General features: G+C 46.8%; 1 protein-coding gene across 6 annotated transcripts in view; it reads right to left on the minus strand.

Annotated features, from left to right (window-relative positions):
- Window positions 1-531: 531 nt before the first annotated feature.
- Window positions 532-21,793, minus strand: part of HMOX2 (heme oxygenase 2) — a 35,064-nt gene continuing 13,802 nt past the window's right edge. For 4 of the 6 annotated variants that reach the window (XM_086692218.1, XM_086692216.1, XM_025916780.2 and 1 more), the window contains exons 2-6: window positions 4,582-4,708; window positions 3,253-3,370; window positions 2,347-2,838; window positions 1,363-1,489; window positions 532-1,272 (exon numbers count right to left, since the gene is read on the minus strand). In XM_086692218.1, coding sequence (XP_086548344.1) covers window positions 1,145-1,272; window positions 1,363-1,489; window positions 2,347-2,838; window positions 3,253-3,370; window positions 4,582-4,667 — 951 coding nt within the window. In that variant the 5' untranslated portion in view covers window positions 4,668-4,708 and the 3' untranslated portion in view covers window positions 532-1,144. Of the gene's footprint in view, window positions 1,273-1,362; window positions 1,490-2,346; window positions 2,839-3,252; window positions 3,371-4,581; window positions 4,709-8,278; window positions 8,338-15,851; window positions 16,015-21,793 lie in introns of those variants that run through there. The other 2 variants (XM_086692214.1, XM_086692215.1) reach the window with 2 other exon arrangements.

Here is a 21,793-nt window from a genome sequence, read left to right on the forward strand (position 1 = left end):
CCCCTGGCTTGAGCTCAGGGTCATCCCACCCTGCAGGCAAATACCCTTGCTCCCTTAAGCAAGACAGCAAGCCACTGGGGCTGAGGCTTCTGGTCTGAAGGCTAATGGGAGGTAGGCAATCGGCCCCCAGGTTGAGCCAGCTCCTTCCCTACCCCTCATCTTAACTGTGAAGTGGGTTGGCTTGGTCACGAGTTGAAGACAAGTTTTCCCCACCATTTAATCCTTTTTTGAATAAAAGTTTTGCAGATCCTCAAAATATAAAACAGGAAACAGATTCCTATCAATAAAAGTATTTAAATTCACATTTGTATTTTAGACCATGAATTGTTACATAATGCTCTTGATCCTTATTTATAAACAAACTATCTCAAAATGTAGGAAACCTTCAAAGCACTTCTGAGAGAAAATCACAAGACCAGATGATAGATTTGGCTCTGGGCAGAGGGCTGTGAGGTGACCAGGAGTGTTGAGAGCACAAGGCCAAGACTGGCTGCGAAGGATAATGTTGGCGCCAGGAAAGAGGGAGGCAGCTGTCAGAGTCCACTTTATTGAGTGCTGTAGCATTTACACAGGTCAAAGGAGGGGATGCGCCATGGCTAAACAGACCCCCTCTCGGGTTTCTGCTTGAGCAGGAAGAGGACTGGCTACTCAGGATGGAGCTCCCAGGGCCTCTGAGACAGGATGCAAGCCCCCCCCCCCCCCCCCCAAGGAGAGGCCTCCTCCTTCCCACAGAGCTACAGTAACCTGGGCTTGCTGGATGCTCTGTTCCCACTAGGGGAAAAATACCCACCTAAATGCCAGCACGAGGAATGATGAAGGGAAGGAGCCTCAGGATAAGCGGTGTGGGTGCCCTGGGAGCAGAGCTGGTTCCAGAGACTCAGACTGGTCTGCTGAGCTGCACTGGCTGCTCCCGGTACCATGGCCCAACGGCTGCAGGAATGGAGGGCCTGCACCCTGCTCGGCATCTAGCCCACACAGAGGACGCTACAGGCAGAGGCTTTAGCGTCTGGCTTTTATTGGTTGCTTGTTTTCTCAAACCCAGCATTTAAAAAAAAAAAGTCACCTGAGGTGGTAGTTTAGTCACAGGTGGGGATGGGCCAGTGGTCAATCGGGAGGATGGCGCCAAGGCGGTATGATGGGTCCTTCACACGTAGTACCAGGCCAAGAAGCCGGCAACAAGGGCTGCACCAGCGGCCAGAATGAACTGGAGGCTAGGCTTACTCAGCACAGCCAGGGCTGTTCGGAAGGGGCAGCTGCTGCCCTCCAGGGCACCTGTGTGGCGGCACCAACAGGGGACAGGGCATCAGTGGAGAACGCTGACACGCCCACCCTGGAGGAGAGTTTTGGACCGGCAAGACCTACCTCCATCTTGTTTAGCAGCGTAGTAGGGGCATTTACGCACATCTCCTTTCCCATCGTGCATGGGGAGCCCATCCTCCAGGGTCTCTTTGGCCAACAAGAAGCCAGCCTGGTCCAGTTCATCGAAAATCTGCAGGAGCAGGGGATGAACAGCTTTCAGTGGACTCCAAAGTGCAAACCAGTCAAGGAGCAGCCCGAATCTGCAGCGGGGGCAGCCACACGGACCCAACGCTGCTCCCTGGCACAAGCTCAGAGGTGGGGCCACACCTGTGCTGCTGACTGTGGGAGCTCCTCCCTGGGCACTGACCAGACACACAGCCCACAGCTGGAGCTACCAGGGCAGAAACAGGAGAGAACAAAAGCGTTGCCCCAAAATACCACGTTAACATTGGTCCTTCCCCATTCGCAGTTACTAGGTATTTTCAGCAAGAATGACGGAGAGGAACGTGGGAGAACTGAGGCCCCAGCAGGGCTGACCCATCCTAAGTGGCCCACGGAGGCTCACTGATGTGGGACTGATCTGATGGGCCTGTGTCGGGCCTGGTGCTTCCTTTCCCCGCCTCGGCCACCCTCCTGGTGCCGAGGGCCAACCTGGACTCCAGGACAGAATCTGCCTCCCCAGGCTTAGCCCCATTTAAAAAAAACTTGTCAGCTGAGTTCTCACCCTGCTTGGTTCTCTCCTTGAACTGATCAAGTGGGGCAGCCCTTGCTAAAAAGGAGGAAATCCACTCAAGACCAGAATCCTGTGGTGAGAGGGAGTGACCTCCCTCTACGTGCTAGGGCCTTGCCCTCCTTGGAACAAAAACACAAAAGTTGTCCATCAAAGCGAAGCCATCATGGGCTCATGCCCTCTGTGGCCTATTTGGTCCTACGATTTTCTCCCTGGAAGGCTGCCTCATATCGGGCCTAAAGCACTGGTGCCTGTTACGGCAGCTCCGGATCACCCCCACCAGTCAGGGGCCCCCTTCTGCCTGACCTCAGCAGTACCTGCATGTTGTACTCAAAGGCCTTGTTGGCCTCCTCCACGATCTTCTCTTTGGTCTTTAGGTTCAGGTCCAAGGCATTCATCCTGGCCCGGTAGAGCTGCTTGAACTGTTGAGCATTGTCCACGTTCTCAAACTTATAGAACTGGGTCCCTTCTCCCGTGCTGGGGAGTTTCAGGGCCCGCTGGGCCACCTTCTTCAGCACCTGGCCCCCTGAAAGGTCCCCCATGTAGCGGGTGTATGCATGGGCCACCAGCAGCTCCGGCTCATTCTGCCCCACATAGTGGATCCGCTCCACGTACTTTTGGGCAGCCTGGGAGCACTGCACCTGCTCCTCCCAGTTCTCGCCAAAGAAATACTCCATGTCCTTGGTCAGTGCCTCCTTCCGGTGCAGCTCCGTGGGGAAGTACAAGGGGGCAAAGGCTGGGTGGTCCTTGTTGCGTTCCATCTCCTCCTCCAGGGCTGAATATGTGAAGTAAAGTGCAGTAGTGGCCAGCTGTTGAGGGTGACAGGGGAGACCACGGGGAGGGCTGCAGTTCTGGCAGCCCTTGACCAGCAAACACCCCTCCTGAGCCCAATGCCCTTGCGTCTGAGCAGCCATAGAGGAAGGCTCCATCCAGTCGCATGCCCCCTCTAATTCCCGCAGGCCCATTTTGATACAGTGGATTATTTCACACACCCAGGCAACTTTTTATGTTTCTTAAAGGAATGACACGGAACGTGGATACTTCTGCTTCACACCATCACTATGTTATTCTATTTAAGCTACCTGAAAACCACAGTCTGCTGTCAAAAGAACGGAGAGCAGGTGGCAAAAGGCCCAGCTTCCACTGAGGAACTGTTCCAAGGGGATGTTCCTGACATGACCGAGGCCCCCGACCTGACCCTATCCATGACCAAGGGCACAAACCTTAAACAGCTCCTTCCTGATGTTGCCTTTCAAGAAGTCCTTGACAAATTGGGTGTTTTCTGCCCGGTCATGTGCTTCCTTGGTCCCTTCCTTCAAGAGCTCAGAGAGGTCAGCCATCCTGCGGAGATGGAAGGTGTGTGCACACGCACGTGTGCATGTGTGAATTAGCCCTTCCTAGTTTCAGGGTGTCCCCTCGCTGAGATAGACGCAGGAGCTTCTGAGAAACTCAACCCCAGCCTGAATACAGGGTCTTGCTAGGGAGCACGGAACAGGCAGATGTGAGTCAGCCCCCAGTACTTGGATGACATGTGGAGGACTGTGGCCTACTTCCTAACAGTGTCCATGTCTGAACCACCTGAATGAACAATGCTTTGCCTCTGTGACCACCTAGTGCCTGATAAAAAGCCCACCTCTAATCCCAGCACAGCGTGTGCTGGCTTCTGCAGGAACAGCGAGCCTTTGGGAACGTGTCTCATGGAATCCACACTGCTGTGATGACTGACTGTGGATGTCCCGGGGCAGCCTTGCTGCCTTCCTCCCACCTGGGACCCACAGCCTCTTCAGGACTGCATGTGGCTTGGCCCAGGGGCAGGAGGAGAAGGAGACAGAGGCTGAGGAAGTTGGAGCCAGTACCTGGGCTTGTACCGCTTAACAAAATTATACAGGATGGAGCTGTGCTGACAGGTGCCACAGGCAGCAACCAGCGAGGGAAACAAAGAACCCATGACCCTGAAGACGGGAGGCGCCGCGCAGTAGCCTGTGTGGTCCACACGGTCCGTCCACCAAAGAGATAAAAACGCGGCATCATACAGCCCACCCTCTGCTGGCTTCTTTAGGAGATCGGGCTCCTATCACCTACATGCTGAGAATCATTTCTTACTAGCAATTATTTCAAGATATAAAAAAGCACTTTGTCAATGACAGGGCTCAATAAGATAAGAACAATGAAGAACAGGCTCTGGGAATTCATGAAGTGTCTCTACCCAGTAAGAAAAACCCCTGGAGTCAGAGCTGCCCCCACATCCTAAGGGGTTGAAAACACTAGAAAAGGTGCCAGTTTTGCCTGATTACCCTTTTTCACCACAAAAGAAACAAGGATCAGGGAAACCATCAAATTCTATTCCTCAGCACTCCTAGCAGTGCCTGTCCTGCTTCCTCGGGAACGAATGGGGAGAAAGCTGAGCAGCCCAGGGTGCTGCATGCCACTTCTCTCTGCAATCCCAATCAGGGGTCCCAGGGGAAACAGCAGCGACACTCCCCACACCCTGGTGCCTCCCACATACAAGGCCCTGGGCACATGACTCAACACAGCCAACCACCACCACTCACCTGGTGTGGTTTTCTTTTTCTGAGGCCCCAAAGCTCTTTTTCTCCGACTCATCCACCCCCTCTGAGGTCTCCAGTTCCACTGACATGGTTGCCGAGTGAGATTCTTGCTGCTCTCACTCTTCTGGTCCTGTAGAGACACAAGGAGCTGGTGATGTGGAGCCCACAGCATCACTTCCCCCAGACACCTGCTGGTTCTGCTCTCCTCTGAGCCAACATAACGGAGGAGTCACCCACGCGCCTCAGGAGTGTTTTCTTTAAAAATAAAACTCTGCCATTACTGGGACCATTATCCGGATATGGACAAGATTTGAATATGGACAGGAGATGAGGTAATAGCGTCAAATTGATACTGAACTTGCTTTTTTTTTTATAATTGTACTGTGAGTATATAAGAGAATGTCTTTGTTTTAGGAAATACATCCTGAAGTATTCAAAATTAAAGGCCACACTTCTGCAAGTTAACTGTAAAATGGTTCAGAAAGTGTGCGTGCGTGCACATACCTGTTAGGGAGAGGGAGGGAGGGAACACTCAAGTCAAAGCAAATGAAACAAAACACTGGCAGTGAATTTGGATAAAAGGTACACAAGAGTTACTTGTATCATTCTTGCAGCTTTTCTGTATGTTTGAAATTATATCAAAATCAGAAGTTAACCTAAAACACAAAATAACAAATAACATCATAGATAAAGCTTAAAACCAAAAGCAGTGGTGCAGCGAGCAGAGCAACTCTGAGTTGGGCAGCAACCCGTCCCAGCTGTCACAGGCAGGGCGGCCTTGTGCACAGAGCCGCGGGGCAGGGCAGTTAATTGGAACAGTGAGCCAGGCCATTTGAAGACGCTAAGAGCAGCTGGAAAGGCACTCGACGAGCTGAATCAGGTATTCAGAGTCACCAAGCAAGTGGACTGTCCCCAGCCTGCTCCAGACTTTGAGGGGCTGAAGGAAGAAAGACAAGCTAGCCGCTCTCCCTTTGCTGCTGAACCTTCCGAACCTTCCTAAACCAGGGAAATACGGTCCCACAAGACAAGCTAACCCTCCACCCCTGGAGGCCTCTGCTCTGGAGCACAAAAGAGCAGCCCATCTGGGAAACTTTCCAGATGAACAGCGCACAGTTCACCAGTTACTAATGTAACTCACGAAACCAGAACTACCCAATCAAGCCAAGGAAAGAAGAGGTCTTTATTTTCCTACCTCAACCAGTATCTATTTACTGAGCATTTTCTACATGCTCTACCCAGAAATAGGTGTCAAGGGGGACAAAAAAAGTGTAAGTAATGGTCCTTTGAAGGTTTAAAGAAGAAAATAAAAATCAACCTCTAACTCACTCCACAGATACACCCACTGTTAACGTTAGTACGTATCCTGAGTTTTCTCCAGACATGTAATTACATCTTATCTTTTGGGATATTATAATACATGGTTTGCTCAGCATGCTCTTTCTGAACCTTTATATTTAGCATTTATACAGTGGGATTGACAGGATTAAGTGAGAACAGGGAAGATAAGGCTTTTAGCACAGTGCCTACCACATGGTAAGCACTCACTAAATAGTAGATATGATTGCCTTTGTATTTTGACTGAGGCTTAACTGCTGTTGTCCTAGAATGCTTAGAAAATAAATAGCAGAAAGTGAAATAAGCCAGACAAAGACATGCAGGGTATCATTTGTATGTGGAATCTAAAAAAAGAGGCTTAAGTCATAAAAACAGAGGGTAGAATGGTAGTTGCCAGGGGATAAGGGTGGGAGCAATAGGGAGATGTTGGTAAAAGGGTACAAATTTTCAGTTATAAGATGAATAAGACCTGAGGATCTGTGAACAGCATGGTGACTAGAGTTAATAATACTTTACTGCATAACTGAAATTGGTAAGAAATGTAGCTTTTAAGCGTTGTCACAGAAAAATATTTGAGGTGATAGATGTTCATTCAATTATGAGAATCCATAATTATAAATCACATTGTATACTTTAAACATAATTTAATTTTTTAAATAAAATTTTTCATGTTTATTTAATTTTCAGAGAGAGAAAGAGAGCGTGATCTGGGGAAGGGCAGAGAGAGGGAGACAGAATCTGAAGCAGGCTCCAGGCTCTGAGCTGTCAGCACAGAGCAGGATGCTGGGCTCAAACTCACAAACCGTGAAATTATGACCTGACCAAAGATGGATGTTTAACCGACAGAGCCACCCAGTCACCCTCAACAAAAAAATTTTTTAAGGCTTATTTATTTTTGAGAGAGAGAGGAAGAAAGACAGAATGCCAGCAGGGGAGGGGCAGAGAGAGGGGGAGACACAAAATCCAAAGCAAGCTCCAGGCTCTGAAGCTGTCAGCACAGAGCCTGACACAGGGCTTGAACCCACAAACCACAAGATCATGACCTGAGCTGAAGTCGGATGCTTAACCAACTGAGCCACCCAGGCACCACGAAATATATCATAATTTTACTTGTCAACTATACCTCAATAAAGCTGGAAAAAGAAAAACAGAATATATAGAAAATGGGACCTTCCCTTGACTCCCAAATCACATATACTTTCATCTCTAATAATGCTGATGAAGGCTATGGTTCATTAACGTCAAGTCCAGGATGTGAAAGTAGGTGGTCATCACATGGAGAGAAGGCTATTCAGAAAGGCTTCCTGGAGAAGGGGGGGTGCTTACCCAGCTCCCTCAACACCATACAGGATTTAGGGTGGAGGAGAGGAAGGGCCTCTGGATCAAGGAACAATGTAAACAAAGTAAAATGGGACAGACCATAGAGATGGCCTAAGGGTGCCCAGCTATGCATCCTGTGTCCTTTTACCAAGGGGCCAAGGCAGACTTTGTCGGCTGCAGAATAAGCCTCACACCAGCTTGTCCATGCTGACCTCCTTTTACAGACTTAAGAAAGAACATCTGAGCTCTATGCCCATGAGGACCCTCAGAGCCAAGATTTATCTCAGGCCAGTCGGCCCTCAGGCTGCTAAGAGAAGGTGCTGGATGGGCCACCCAGTAGAGGGAAGAGGGGAGAGTAAAAGGTCCCAGAGCCTCTAGACAGGTGGCAGGCCCACATGGCCATGCTGAAGACATACCCCAGGTACCTGAGGACTGCACCTCCCATGCTGCCTGCAGGTGAAACTGAAAGTAGGCAAACACAAGAACAAGTGTGCAATCGGGCTGCCCTAGGTTACCAGCTGCAGTAACTTAGGTAAACTTTCTGCACCTAATTATCATGCTGCACAACAGTCATTATACATGTAATTCAATCTGATCATTAATTGTTTTGTTTGATAATAACTGCACACTCTGGGAGGATGTAGTCTTGCTCGACCAACAGGACCTTTTGCTTCTCTTACAAATATGAAAGGGGGAGGGAAAGCAGGCTGCCACAGATGCCTCCTCATCAGCACTTTGTGCCAGTCTTCAGGCACACCTTCCTCCCACCTTCTTCAACCTCAGTCCTGCCCTAGAGCCCCTAATCCCCTCCTCTCAACCCAAGGGAGGTCCAACTCTGGCCCCAGGGGCAGGGCCACAGGTGTCTGTTTCATTGCTGGAGCTCCAGAGCCTGGGAAATAACAAGTTCTCAACAAACACTTGTTAAATTAAAAATCCAAAGGTGGGGGAAGGGGGGTGTGCCTGGCTGGCTCAGGCGGAAGAGCATGTGACTCTTCATCTCGGGATCGTAAGTCCAAGCCCCATGCTGGGTGTACAGATTACTTACATAAATAAAAACTTTAAAAAAATCCGAAGGAAAGAAAGCAGGCAGGCAATGATCTCATGCATCCTGCCAACAACGTGGCACCTGTGGACAACAAAAAGTACTCTGCTGTTGACTACTTCAATAGTTTTCTAAACTCAAAACATGATTTAACAATTTCGTTTTTGAAGGAAAGATAGGTACTGGCCTACTTCACTCAGAAGGAAGAATACAGATGGGGCACCTGGGTGGCTCAGTCAGTTAAGCGTCCAACTTTGGCTCAGGTCATGATCTCATGGTTTGTGAGTTCGAGCCCCGCGTCAGGCTCTGTGCTGACAGCTTGGAGCCTGCTTCGGATTCTGTGTCTCCCTCTCTGCCCCTCCCCTGCTTGTGCTCTCTCAAAAATAAATAAATATATTTTTAAAAAGGAAGAATACGGAGTCCTTAATGTGGACTCAAAGCACCATCGGCACAGATGGGAAGAATGCTCTGAGAAAGGCTCAATTAGCACATTCAACCCATACGAGCAGGGTCCAGGCAGGGCGGCCTGTGTCCATCATGTGGCCTGGTCACTGTTCCTCAAGGGGGTGGCTGGGTAGTACAGCATTCAGAAGCCACCTTGCAATGTCAGAAAAAGAATTCACTTCTGAAAAGCTACGTGTCCAAATTTGGTCTGACTGGCCCTCTATGCCTGAATCCTTTTTTCTCTGCAGGAGCCCCTGGAATCCCTAGAAAATCAGAGGTCAAATCATAAATGTAGAACCTTTCTAGACTTCAACCTCTCATTATCGAGAAGCTGCCTCACTCCACCAGGAAAAACAACAACAGAAAATATCCCAAAAGATTAACAGTAATCTGTACCAAAATGATAAGTAGCCATAATATGATGTTAGAAAAAAGTCACACAGCCTAACAATACAGGGTTGGACTGCTCAAACAACAGCAAACAATAGAATCCTGGCACAGCTGGGACAAGTTGATAGGCTGCAACCACTATGGAAAAGTCTACATAAACTTGTTTTAAATAAAGGACTCAAAACGCTGACTACAACCATGCACAAAAGTATGTAAGTAAAAAAAAGAAAAAGTACTGAAGTATACTGACAGTAACAGGAAAGCTATTTAAGAGTATAAAACGCACAATAAATTATATTAAAGAAAAAAAAATAAAGCTCAACGTACCAGTTCCAATCAAGCAATCAATCAATAAAAACAAAAGAGTATAAAACTTGTTATTTGACTTTTTGGCAAACTGGCTACTTCTTTTATATAAAGTGGCCAAATTCTCTTGAAAAGGGGGAAGAAAGGCAAGGGAGAGAGGAAGAGGGGGAGGGAGAGGGAAGGAGAGAGAGAGACAGAGACAGAGAGAAAGAGAGAGGAAATGGACCAAGCAAACCAGCTAAGGTAAGATCCTGCACTACACGAGTCCACAGGAAGTCACCTGGGCCATTACTTTGCTCTTACAAATTTCAGAAAGGTCCACCTGCCCTCTGTGTTTTAATTCCAGAAAACTGTGACCCTCTGTTTATAAAATCTACCTCCATACCTCCATACCTCCATAACTCCTGTACTACCTATTCACCTGACTGATAAAGGTTTTCACTCCCATATCAGGTCTGATAGAAGCAGCAACAATGTCCCTATCACCAATGTTCCTTCCAGCAAAGTTCGTTCCTGTGGACCTGCCCAGGAGTTCCAGAACACTCAGTTCAAAGCCTTTGCTCCTGGTAATTTGCAGGCTCAAGGCACTAGGGCTTTTGAAAGAACTCATGTGTTCAAAGATGTTAAATCCTCCTCCATGGACACACATCCTGCAAACCTCAGGAAGTCAGAAAGCTCAGTGCAATGATACCAGACAGACTACATTATCACTCATTCCCCATTTGGTGATTCAAAAAGGCACAAAAAAGACCTAACCTATAACAATTCTCTTTCATTTTGATTCTTCTTTGCCCTTGAAAGCCAAGGAAGAAGGGAGCAGACTGCTGAGCTCAGCCAGCACTAAAGAGCAAGGTGGGGGAAGGGAGAAGAAAACGCACTGCAACCAGCTCCCTGGAATTAGAACAATTCTCCCACCTGACTCTGGAATTGACAGTGACCAGCTACCAGCTACAGATGCCCACAACATGAGCTAGTGTTGTTATTCCCATGCACAGAGAAGGAAACAGCCACAGGGAAAAGGAAAGCGGCTGCTCAGACATCTGTATGGCTCTGCCACAGTTCCCACCCCTCCCCACTAAACAGCTTGTGGTTGGGCACCAGGAGTCCCTGCCTGCTTACCAGAAGGCTGTTCCCAGCTCAGTTTACTCCTGTATAGAACTAGCATCACATTAATAAGAGATTCTTTGGCTTTCACAAGTGCTGTCATCTTGTTTCCCCAGGTAAACCAGAAGCTTCCTACAAGACAGATCATCAAGACTCCCATAGGCTCAGTTTCTCAGAGTCCAATGCCATGTTCCAAATCACTTAGAACCCACCCTGGGGAGTCTCCAACCTGAACTACAACTGTTATAGATGCAGAAACAGAATGCCTACTGAGAAAGCTAACTTAAATGGGTGTGGGACAAGAAAATATTGGTTAAATTCTGAAATACCAGGGGCACAGAGTGCCTGGGTGGCTCAGTCAGTTGGGCGTCCGACTTCAGCTCAAGTCATGATCTCACAGCTCGTGAGTTCCAGCCCCACATCGGGCTCTGTGCTGACAGCTCAGGGCCTGGAGCCTGCTTCAGATTCTGGGTCTCCCTCTCTCTCTGCCCCAACCCACTCTCATTCTGTCTCTCTCTCTCTCTCTCTCAAAAATAAAAATAAACATTAAGAAAAACTTTTTTTAAATACCAGGGGCACCTGGCTGGCTCAGTTGGAAGAGCATGCAACTCCTGACTTTAGGGCTCTGAGTTTGAGCCCCATGTTGGGTTTAGAGATTACTTTTAAAAATTAAATAGATAAAATACCAAATACAATAAAAATTTTAATTAGGAAAAAAAATTAAAAAAAAAATTTTTCTTTAATGTTTTTATTTATTTTTGAGACAGAGAGAGACAGAGCATGAGCAGGGGAGGGGCAGAGAGAGAGGGAGACACAGAATCCGAAGCAGGCTCCAGGCTCTGAGCTGTCAGCACAGAGCCCAACGCGGGGCTCGAACTCACAGACCACGAGATCATGACCTGAGCCGAAGTCGGACGCTCAACCGACTGAGCCACCCAGGCGCCCCAGGAAAAAAATTTTTAATTGGGTATTATGCCTCTAACTGGTATGAAATTTAGTTTTATCTTTCTTCAGATTGCCCTCCTTCTTTCCCTTCCTCTCTCTCTGAGGGTCTGGATTTTCTAACTAAGGATTTGTTTGTATTTCCCATGCCTCAGGCTGGCCAAGACCATTCTCACCCCTTAGGGCCCAGTGAGATTAGCTTCTGCGTTTATCTGGCTGTGTTATGTTTTCTCTGCTGCTCCCCTCCCTACAGGTCTCCCCTATAGTCCCTGCCCTCGGCTGCTGTCTCCACATCAGAGCTGGGCACTGGCTCCCTGCCCCACTCCAACCCCTCCAAACAGGCCCATTTCCACATCCATCCTCCCCTTGCCCAGGGAGGCTGCTCCTCACCCATGTGCCTCTAAGGGCAGGCACTACATTGGACTCTGGTTACTTTTCTTAGCCAGCATTGGAAGTAAAGAGGACTCTAGTTTCTTTTGTCCAAAGGTCTACCTCTGGTCATTGGTGCAGCTTCTTTTCTGCAGCCCATGGTTTTCTCTCTCTGTGTGTGTGTGTGTGTGTGTGTGTGTGTGTGTGTGTGTGTGTCTGTCTTCCACTCTTTGGTTTCAATAAATACCTTTCAATTATATACATCTTCGTCTATGATCCCACCTCACCCACTTACATATTTTGACATTTAGGAGGGTCACAGTTCAAAAATAATGTATTACCTCTTACAGAAACCATGTACATTGTGTGTCCCATAAATGATTTTAGATAAACACAGAATACAAGAATCCCAGACTCTCTTTCCTGGATTATAAGATCTGTTCCTTCTTTATATGCCCTAAAGGCTTTTCACCTTTGAGAGAATACCTGTTTTTTTTAAATTTTTCTTTTTAATGTTTATTTATTTTTTTTTTTTATTTTTTTTTTTCAACGTTTATTTATTTTTGGGACAGAGAGAGACAGAGCATGAATGGGGGAGGGGCAGAGAGAGAGGGAGACACAGAATCGGAAACAGGCTCCAGGCTCCGAGCCATCAGCCCAGAGCCTGACGCGGGGCTCGAACTCACGGACCGTGAGATCGTGACCTGGCTGAAGTCGGACGCTTAACCGACTGCGCCACCCAGGTGCCCCTATGTTTATTTTTTTTTATTTTTTTTTCAACGTTTATTTATTTTTGGGACAGAGAGAGACAGAGCATGAATGGGGGAGGGGCAGAGAGAGAGGGAGACACAGAATCGGAAACAGGCTCCAGGCTCTGAGCCGTCAGCCCAGAGCCCGACGCGGGGCTCGAACTCACGGACCGCGAGATCGTGACCTGGCTGAAGTCGGACGCTTAACCGACTGCGCCACCCAGGCGCCCCCTATTTATTTTTGAAGGAGGGAGGGAGAGGGGGAGAGAGAGAGAGAGAGAATAAGTGGGGGAGGGGCAGAGAGAGAGAGGGAGACATAGAATCTGAAGCAGGCTCCAGGCTCTGAGCTGTTGGCACAGAGCCCAATGCGGGGCTCGAACCCATGAGCTAGGAGATCATGATCTGAGCCGAAGACACTTAACCAAATGAGCCACCCAGGCACCCTAGCCACCCAGGCACCTGGAGAATACCTGTTTCCATTTAACAATACCATAATCAAGGACGCCTGGGTGGCTCAGTCAGTTAAGCCTCGGACTTCAATTGAGGCTATGATCTCATGGTTCGTGAGTTTGAGCCCCATGCTGGGCTCTGTGCTAACAGCTCAGAACCTGGAGCCTGCTTCGGATTCTGTGTTTCCTTATCTCTGCCTGCCCCTGCCATTCCTGCCCCCCCCCCGCCCCCATCCTGCTCACGCTGTCTCTCTCTCTCAAAAGTAAATAAACATTTAAAAATTTTAAAAAACAACACCATAATCAGGCCAAGTTAATTTTTTTTTCTTTTTTTTCTTTTTTGTTTTTTTGAGAGAGGGAGAGGGGGAGGGGCAAAGAGCGAGGGGGAGAGAATCCCAAGCAGGCTCCGTGTTGTCAGTGTGGAGCCCTATGAGAGGCTCAATCCTACAAACTGTAAGATCAATGACCAGAGCCGAAATCAAGAGTGGGACGCTTAACCGACTGAGCCACCCAGGCTCCCCAGGCCAAGTCAATTCTTAATGGCTCCACATAGTCCCATCAGGCCTCAGGAGACATAAATCAACTGGTTGTTTACCCAAAAGTTCTTTTCGGGGGGGAAAAATTCTTTTCTGGATACGTGCTACATAAATAGAGTAAATTCTAACATCCTACACACAAACCCTGTATGTGATCTGGGAACAAAGAACCGTAGAGCTACTATGGAGGGCAGACACCGGGCGCAGGAAGGCAAATCTCTTCAGAGCCTCCAAATCTAGCTCTACATTATTCACCTACAGCCCAGTGTCCCATACCACAAGACTATTTGGAGGATCAAATAAGATAATGACCGTGAAACCACTTCCTAACAAGCATTACAAAAGGAATTGAGAATGGACTCAGAACTGTTTACCAGCTGGTCTGCGTGGAGACACTCCCAGTGAGCTTTTCAAACCTTATCAGGACACCAGGAAACTCTCAACAGGGGGAAGAAGCCCTGTTCCTGGATGTGGTGTGGAGAATTTGTTTTCCTTAATACTGTTTGAAATCCAGCCCCTCACCAAGCACCAGTTTTGCATGCCACTCAGGAAATGGACAGGCAGAGAAGTGCTATCTGCCTCAGGTCAACAGCCACTTAACTGGCTCTGCTTTGCTCCCAGACCTCAGGGAGGCTAGAATGCAAGCGGGGCCTCCCCAAAACTCTGAGGAAACCAGGTTGTCTAGGTCAACAGCTTCTGAGTTTATACAATACATGGCCTGAGGTCTCCTCTGAACCCTGGCGCTGTCACTGCTCAGGAAATCTTACACACAACCTTCATCCTTTTCCCTTTAATCACTGGGTGAATTCAATCCCACAGTTCACTGACTGGATGACTATTAACCTCTTGATAAAGAGCAGTTTCAGACAAAGAATCCTGGAAAAGTAAACTCTAGGGACACAAAATTCTTGCATCAGATTTATTAAACACACATTTTTTGCACATCTGGACAATAAGCAACCAGAATGCAATACAACTACTAATTAGTCCAAGAGTACCGGCCTCTTAGTAAACCCAACAACTGACATCGCTCAGAAGTTCAAGACTGCTCTGGCAGGCTTTCTTTTTACTGAGGACAGGGATGTGCTCATCTGTAGCATGTCCAAAATACAAGAGAGCAAGCATTCAAAGCAGACACCAGGGAGGACACCTGAAGCACTGAAAAGAGCTCAGAGTACGGGCCAGGAGTCTACTGTTGATGCTGCCAAAGTCCTGGTAAAGAGACTCCCTACTACAAATGAAACAAATTAAGACTTGTCCTGTTCTGAGTGTCTCCTCACCTCATATGAGAGACCAGACCTCAGGGCAGAGAGGAAGAAGACTCTTTTCCATGAGAGGCATCTGGGTGGGATCAGAAGCCCTGACTGAATTCTGAAATGGGTAGGACCACATTTTGTAAGAATAAAGCCCAGGCATCAGACATCCCACAAGGGCTGGTGTTAACAGAGGAAATGCTGACATGACCATGGGTCACCCCTAGGTACTATCAAGTGAAAATGATTCTAACTTTGGAACAATCTTGAAAGCATGTGTCCTGTGGCTTAAGTAGAGTCATCATATTCCCTTTCACTCAGGTGCAACAGTTGTCACATGTGGCTTCAGCTTCTCTCGTGGATGAGGACTGTGAACAGCATTTGGGGGTGGAGGCAGAGAGTGGCTCAATAGGGTGCATTCTGCTGGATCCCCCTTTTGGAGAACCTAGAAGTGCTACTAGCTTCCAGATGTGTCCCTCTCTACAAACAGACTCAACAGAACCTCAAAAGCACCCCTTGAGTGCTTCAAAACATCAAAAAGCACAGAAGGTCCTTGAGTTCACCCTGGGAGGGTGATACAGACAAAGCACCAGACTGAAGTCTAACACACTTGGGCACACCAGGCTAAGTCACTTTCAAGCAGGGTCCCATTGACCATGAAGGAATGAAGAGTGAGAGATTTAAGTGATATGTCCAACGTCATTTAGAAAGTTAATAGTGGAGTTGGGACCAAGCCAGAGTCCTTCTGAATGCAAGGTCATTCGTCCTATGTCCCAGCTAACATGCATGTGAAATCAGTATGATGTCACCACAGACTACTAACAACATGGAAAATGAGGCAGTACTATACTGCATTTATGTGTGCAGTGGAGGGGTTTTCTAAACCACTGATTGTCATTTGGGTTTTTGTTTTTTGTTTTTGTTTTTGTTTTTAGTATGAAACATTAGCTCAATCATTTGATTTCTGAGAAGTAAATGCCCAGGCTCCCACTGGAAGCTTCAGAAGCTGCTGCTGCCCATCCTACAACACTTACCTTGGCTCACTCAGATTACAGGCAACCCGAGAAGATTGTTCCCTGGCGAGCCCTGCTTTTAAGGGACCAGCATGGCAGGCCAAGACTGGAGACAGCTGGTCCCAGAGGGGAAGACGGCACCTCCACCTCTCAGGACATGGAGGGAACCAGCCAGACTTGCCAGGCCCAGGTGGACAATGAAGCCAGGCATCCCTGCACCAAGAAGAGGTCACAGTAAGGTCTGCACATCTCTATAGCACCCATCGCCATGGTAACTACAGAAAAACAGGGGCGCCTGGGTGGCGCAGTCGGTTGAGCGTCCGACTTCAGCCAGGTCACGATCTCACGGTCCGTGAGTTCGAGCCCCGCGTCGGGCTCTGGGCTGATGGCTCAGAGCCTGGAGCCTGTTTCCGATTCTGTGTCTCCCTCTCTCTCTGCCCCTCCCCCGTTCATGCTCTGTCTCTCTCTGTCCCAAAAATAAATAAACGTTGAAAAAAAAATTTTTTTTTTTTTTTTTTTTTAACATTTATTTATTTTTTTGGGACAGAGAGAGACAGAGCATGAACGGGGGAGGGGCAGAGAGAGAGGGAGACACAGAATCGGAAACAGGCTCCAGGCTCTGAGCCATCAGCCCAGAGCCCGACGCGGGGCTCGAACTCACGGACCGCGAGATCGTGACCTGGCTGAAGTCGGACGCTTAACCGACTGCGCCACCCAGGCGCCCCCGAAAAAAAAATTTTTAAAAAAAAAAAAAAAAAAGAAAAACAGGAGATCTGGTTTCAAGAATCTATAAGTGTGTCCTCCATGTGTTGTGTTTAAAATCTATTCAGTCCCATCTTTGTCTACTGAAAATATATGTCTACTTGGAAAAAGTAGTGCAATGGATAGAACTGTGTCAACATAAACTTCATATAAGATTAGCAACTCCATAGGCCAAGGTATTGGTCAATCTAACAAGGTGGCTCCTATAATCTCACTTTGGACCTATAAGGGATTTTAACATGTTTCCACAAGCCTACAGAGTCAAGTATTATTCCCAGGCTTTTTCACAATGACGGTCTAGATTCTGACAGCAGGGTCGAAGAGGTGGGTGGGTGGAGTGGGGGGCAAGGAAGCAAGCCCAGACTCAGAACTGCGAACTCCAAGAGGCTGGTTCCATCCTACAAAGGCTTGGTCTATGGCAGCAGGGGACCAGCAACAGTGGCTACTAGGACTTTCTCACAGTAAGGAGTTCAGCTTTCCCAGCAGGCCCTACCTTCACTGGTAGAAGCGTAAGGGGTACAGACCAGTCAGCCTGCTGCTGCCTACTCTGGCTCCCTGTATTAGTGAACAAGGTGACAAGGGCTCCTTGGAATGGAGGCTCTAGTTATTTTCCTCTCTCAGTATACCTAGCCTCATTTGTACACGAATGACTAAGTCCCATAAGAGTAACCAGGGGCCAGAGTATGGAGAAAACATGTTGTAAGTAATGTGAAATTACCACAGTTAGTTCTAACAGTGGCCCTCTCTTCTATCCTAAAAAATCTCTCAGAATAAGAGCCAATTTACAGGGATAATCCTTAAAAGGCAAGACAGTCATAAACTTTACTGTAACCTCAAAACCATGCTCTTTTATTTTTCTTTAGTTTTTAACATGTTTATTATTCATCTTTGAGAGAGAAAGCACAGGCAAGGGAGGGGCAGAGAGAGAGGTAGACAGAATCCGAAGCAGACTCCAGGCTCTAAGCTGTCACCACAGAACTGAACACGGGGCTCAAACCCATGAACCTTGAGATCACAACCTGAGCCGAAATCGGATGCTTACCCGACTGAACCACCCAGGCGCCCCAAAACCATGCTTTTTTAAAAGGCAGAAAAATCAAAGTGATACAGGGTGTTACTTAGCAAAATGCCCTTAAACTCTAGATATTCCAGCTGTTCAACGAAGCCTTTTAGCATAGAGGGGAAAAAGTAACAGATCATCATGCATTAATTACTCTGCCTTATCTGTGAAATTTCTACAACCATGAGGTTTCTTTTCCTCATTAGTATGAAGTTCCCAGGACACGATCTCCCCATGCAACAGTTGTGGCAATAACTCAATGTCTGCATAAATGCCATATGTGCCTGTTAATTCTTTTCTTTTTATTCAAGTACAGTTGACATACAATATTGTGTTAGTTTCAGGTACAACACAGGGATTCAACATTTATATACATTACAAAATGATCACCTTGTTAAGTGTAGTTACCATCTGTCACCATACAAAGTTATTACAATGTTACTGACTATAATTCGTAAACTATACTGTACATTCCTATGACTTACTTATTTTATAACTGGAAATTGGTACTACTTAATCCCCTTCACCTATTTCACCCATCCCCTCTCCTCCTTCCCTCTTACAATCATTAGTTTGTTCTCTGTATTTACAAGCCTGTTTCTGTTTTATTAGTTTTGTTTTTCAGATTCTACATATAAGTGAAATCATACGTTATTTGTCTTTCTCTGCCTGATTTATTTCACTTAGTATAATACCCTCTGGGCCCATCCATGTTGATACTATTAATTTAGACACAAATGTAAGTATCTGTATCTCAGTATACATCCTATGACATGGAGACTGAATGCCTCCACCTGAAAGTTTCTATAAGATGGGTTCAACACATCTAATAGCAGACATATCCATACAAGTCCTTTCTACACAGCACAATGCTAATATGCTGACATGACATAGAAGGAGGTGAGGCAATGGCTGAATTGCATGATCTCCAGAGTTGACCTGTAGCAGGCACCTAACAAATGTTAACCTGAACTGAGCTCAGCCAAGAAAGAATACACTGGCACACAAGCCAAAAGGTAGAGTAGGGATATGGTTAAGGCACAGGCTCAGGGCGCCTGGGTGGCTCAATCGGTTAAAGCATCAGACTTCAGCTTACATCATGATCTCATGGTTTGCGGGTTCGAGCCCCGCATCAGGCTCTATAATGACAGCTCAGAGCCTGGAGCTTGCTTCACATTCTGTGTCTCCCTCTCTCTCTGCCCCTCCCCACATGCACTCTGTCTCTCAAAAATAATAAACATTTAAAAAATATTTAAAAAAAATAGGGGCGCCTGGGTGGCTCACTCAGTTAAGCGTCTGATTTTGGCTCAGGATCTCGTGGTCCGTGAGTTCAAGCCTCGCATCAGGCTCTGTGCTGCCAGCTTGGGGCCTGGAGCCTGCTTCGGATTCTGTGTCTCCCTCTCTCTGACTCTACCGCATTCATGCTCTGTCTCTCTCTCAAAAATAAATAAGCGTTAAAAATAATAAATAAATAAATAAATAAATAAATAAATAAATAAATAAATAAATGGCACAGGTTCTAGTCAGGCACAACTGAGAGCAAACCCTGGTTCTGCCACATACCAGCTGGGTGGCCTTGGACCAGGTACTTAACTTCTCAGAGGGTCAGTTTCTTTATCTGATAGTAATAACAACTATGCAAGGTATGTAATGAGAATTAAATGATAAGTTACTTATAGAACTGTGACATATCATATAGCATTGATTAACAAACTGAAGAAAGGGCCACTTAAAGTTAACACATGTTCCCATATACTTTTACACAAGAAATGGAAATACCCCTGTCTGTGAAAACCCTTACAGGCAACGTCAAATCTGTACTGGTGTCACAGACTTTGAGTTGAAGGCTCACTGTGAAGAACCTCTGTTTTCATTCTGACAACACTAGATACCAAGAAAGGAACACAAAAATCTTGGAATTTCTAGCAAAATAAACTTTGCAAAGGCTCTAAAAGAAGATGATCACCTAAGTTCAAACTCTTTCAGGGACACTCTGAACATGAGTTAGATAAAGGCCCCTTCATGCTGTGGAGGGTCAGGATGGAGGCCAAGGGCATGTTATTGTTTTATTTCTTTAGAGTAGCTCATCACTATAAATAAAGGTTTAGATAACTGAAAAATTTACTTGACTTGATTACAATTTACAAATTGTAATCAATTTGATTTGCACTTATATCTTATGACACTCAATCCCCAACCCAATGGTTCTCAGCTTGGGGACCATTTTGGCAACACCCCCCCCCCCGCCCCCCCCTGCCCAGGGGTTATCCGGAAATGTCTGGAGACACGTTTGATTATCACAAGTGGGAGGGGGAGGGGGTTTGGCCACTCAACTGGTATCAAGTGGGTAGAGGCCAGGGATGCTGCTCAACATCCTGCAATGCACAGAAAGCACAAACACAAGTACATTCATGCACACGTGTGTACACATACTCACACACCCACCACCACTACAAACTGTTATCCAGCCCAAAATGTCAACAGCACCAAGGCCGAGGAACTCTGCTTGAATCTCAGAAGCAGTGCTAAGGTCATTCAAGAAAGGACATGCATCTAATACTCTTTCTGTCCCTTCAGTAGTTTACAGAGACATATGAGATTCTGGCACTATGCTTCACACTGTTTGTCACACCTTTATCAAATATCCTTTACAGAGATTTCTGGGGAAACTGAATTTCAACCAGAAAACAGAAGAGGTTGTTACCAAATGGGGCAACTTGGCACTGTCCACAGATCACAATGAAAGGGGTCACACTACCTTCCTGGGAATAGGACTGATTTGTATTTGGATCACTAGGAGGCAAAACCTTTAAAGCTCTGTAACAAAGCCAGGCAGAGGTGAAGCCCCTGAAAGAAATGTGTTTACTGACTTCTTTGTGGAATGGAACAAAAAACTGGAAGAAATCTAATGACTGTTTAGCGGTCTGGTGTGTGACTGACAAGTAAGCTAGGAATCAGGAGAACTAAAGTTCTACGACCAGGCCCACACTGGCTAACTACATTTTAGGACTTCCCTAGAACTCCAACATCCTCATTTATAAAATGAGAGGCATTCCTCAGGAAGCTGCAGGGAGGATGGCATTTAACATGAGGCATAGCAGGAAAAGCTGTGGGCTTCCCCCATCTGTTTCAGCTGGAGCAACTCCCCTATTCCTTGCTATACTTCCTCCCAAAATGGGGTTGTGCTACTTCTAAAAATAAGGCCTAGAAAACAATGAACTTGATCATCTTGGAGGCCTGATATTATATTAACAGCGACCTAAGCAAGCCTTTTACAATCTACCATAGCACTTGTATCCCATGACAGTATTTATTTATTTCCATTCCAGATTATAGTTCATTTATCTTTCCCTCCTACTACCCAACACAGGGCACCCAATCAGGGTTTGCTGAGTCAATGAATGATTTCCAGAATTTGAGGTATCCTCAAAATCAAGATTATTCTCAAAGAGTGGATGACAAATACAACAGTTAAAAATGAAGCCCGGAAGGGGCGCCTGGGTGGCGCAGTCGGTTGAGCGTCCGACTTCAGCCAGGTCATGATCTCGCGGTCTGGGAGTTCGAGCCCCGCGTCAGGCTCTGGGCTGATGGCTCAGAGCCTGGAGCCTGTTTCCGATTCTGTGTCTCCCTCTCTCTCTGCCCCTCCCCCGTTCATGCTCTGTCTCTCTCTATCCCAAAAATAAATAAACGTTGAAAAAAAAAAAAAATGAAGCCCGGAAATAAGAAAAATGGCTGGTAAGCATTTTTGAGCAGTGTTTTTACTGGAGAAATTTCTACTGATGGTGAGAGATGAGAATGGCCATGTGGGGAGACCAAGCATATAATACTTTGTGCTCAAATAATAGTTTCAGGGTGCCTGGGTGGCTCAGTCGGTTGAGCATCTGACTTCGGCTCAAGTCATGATCTCACAGTTCTTGAGTTTGAGCCCCGCATAGGGCTCTGTGCTGACAGCTCAGAGCCTCGAGCCTGCTTCAGATTCTGTGTCCCCCTCTCTCTCTGCCCTACCCCTGCTTGTGCTCTGTGTCTCTCCGTCTTTCAAAAATGAATAAACATAAAAAAAAATTTTTTTTTAATTAAAAAAATAATAATAGTTTCACGTTTGAAGGAGAAATGTTGGGTTTGCACTGGTTTCAAAGCGGCT

This window comes from Puma concolor, chromosome E3 (assembly GCF_028749965.1).
Source record: "Puma concolor isolate L17-30 chromosome E3, mPumCon1.1.hap2, whole genome shotgun sequence".
In the NCBI taxonomy this organism is placed as follows: domain Eukaryota; kingdom Metazoa; phylum Chordata; class Mammalia; order Carnivora; family Felidae; genus Puma; species Puma concolor.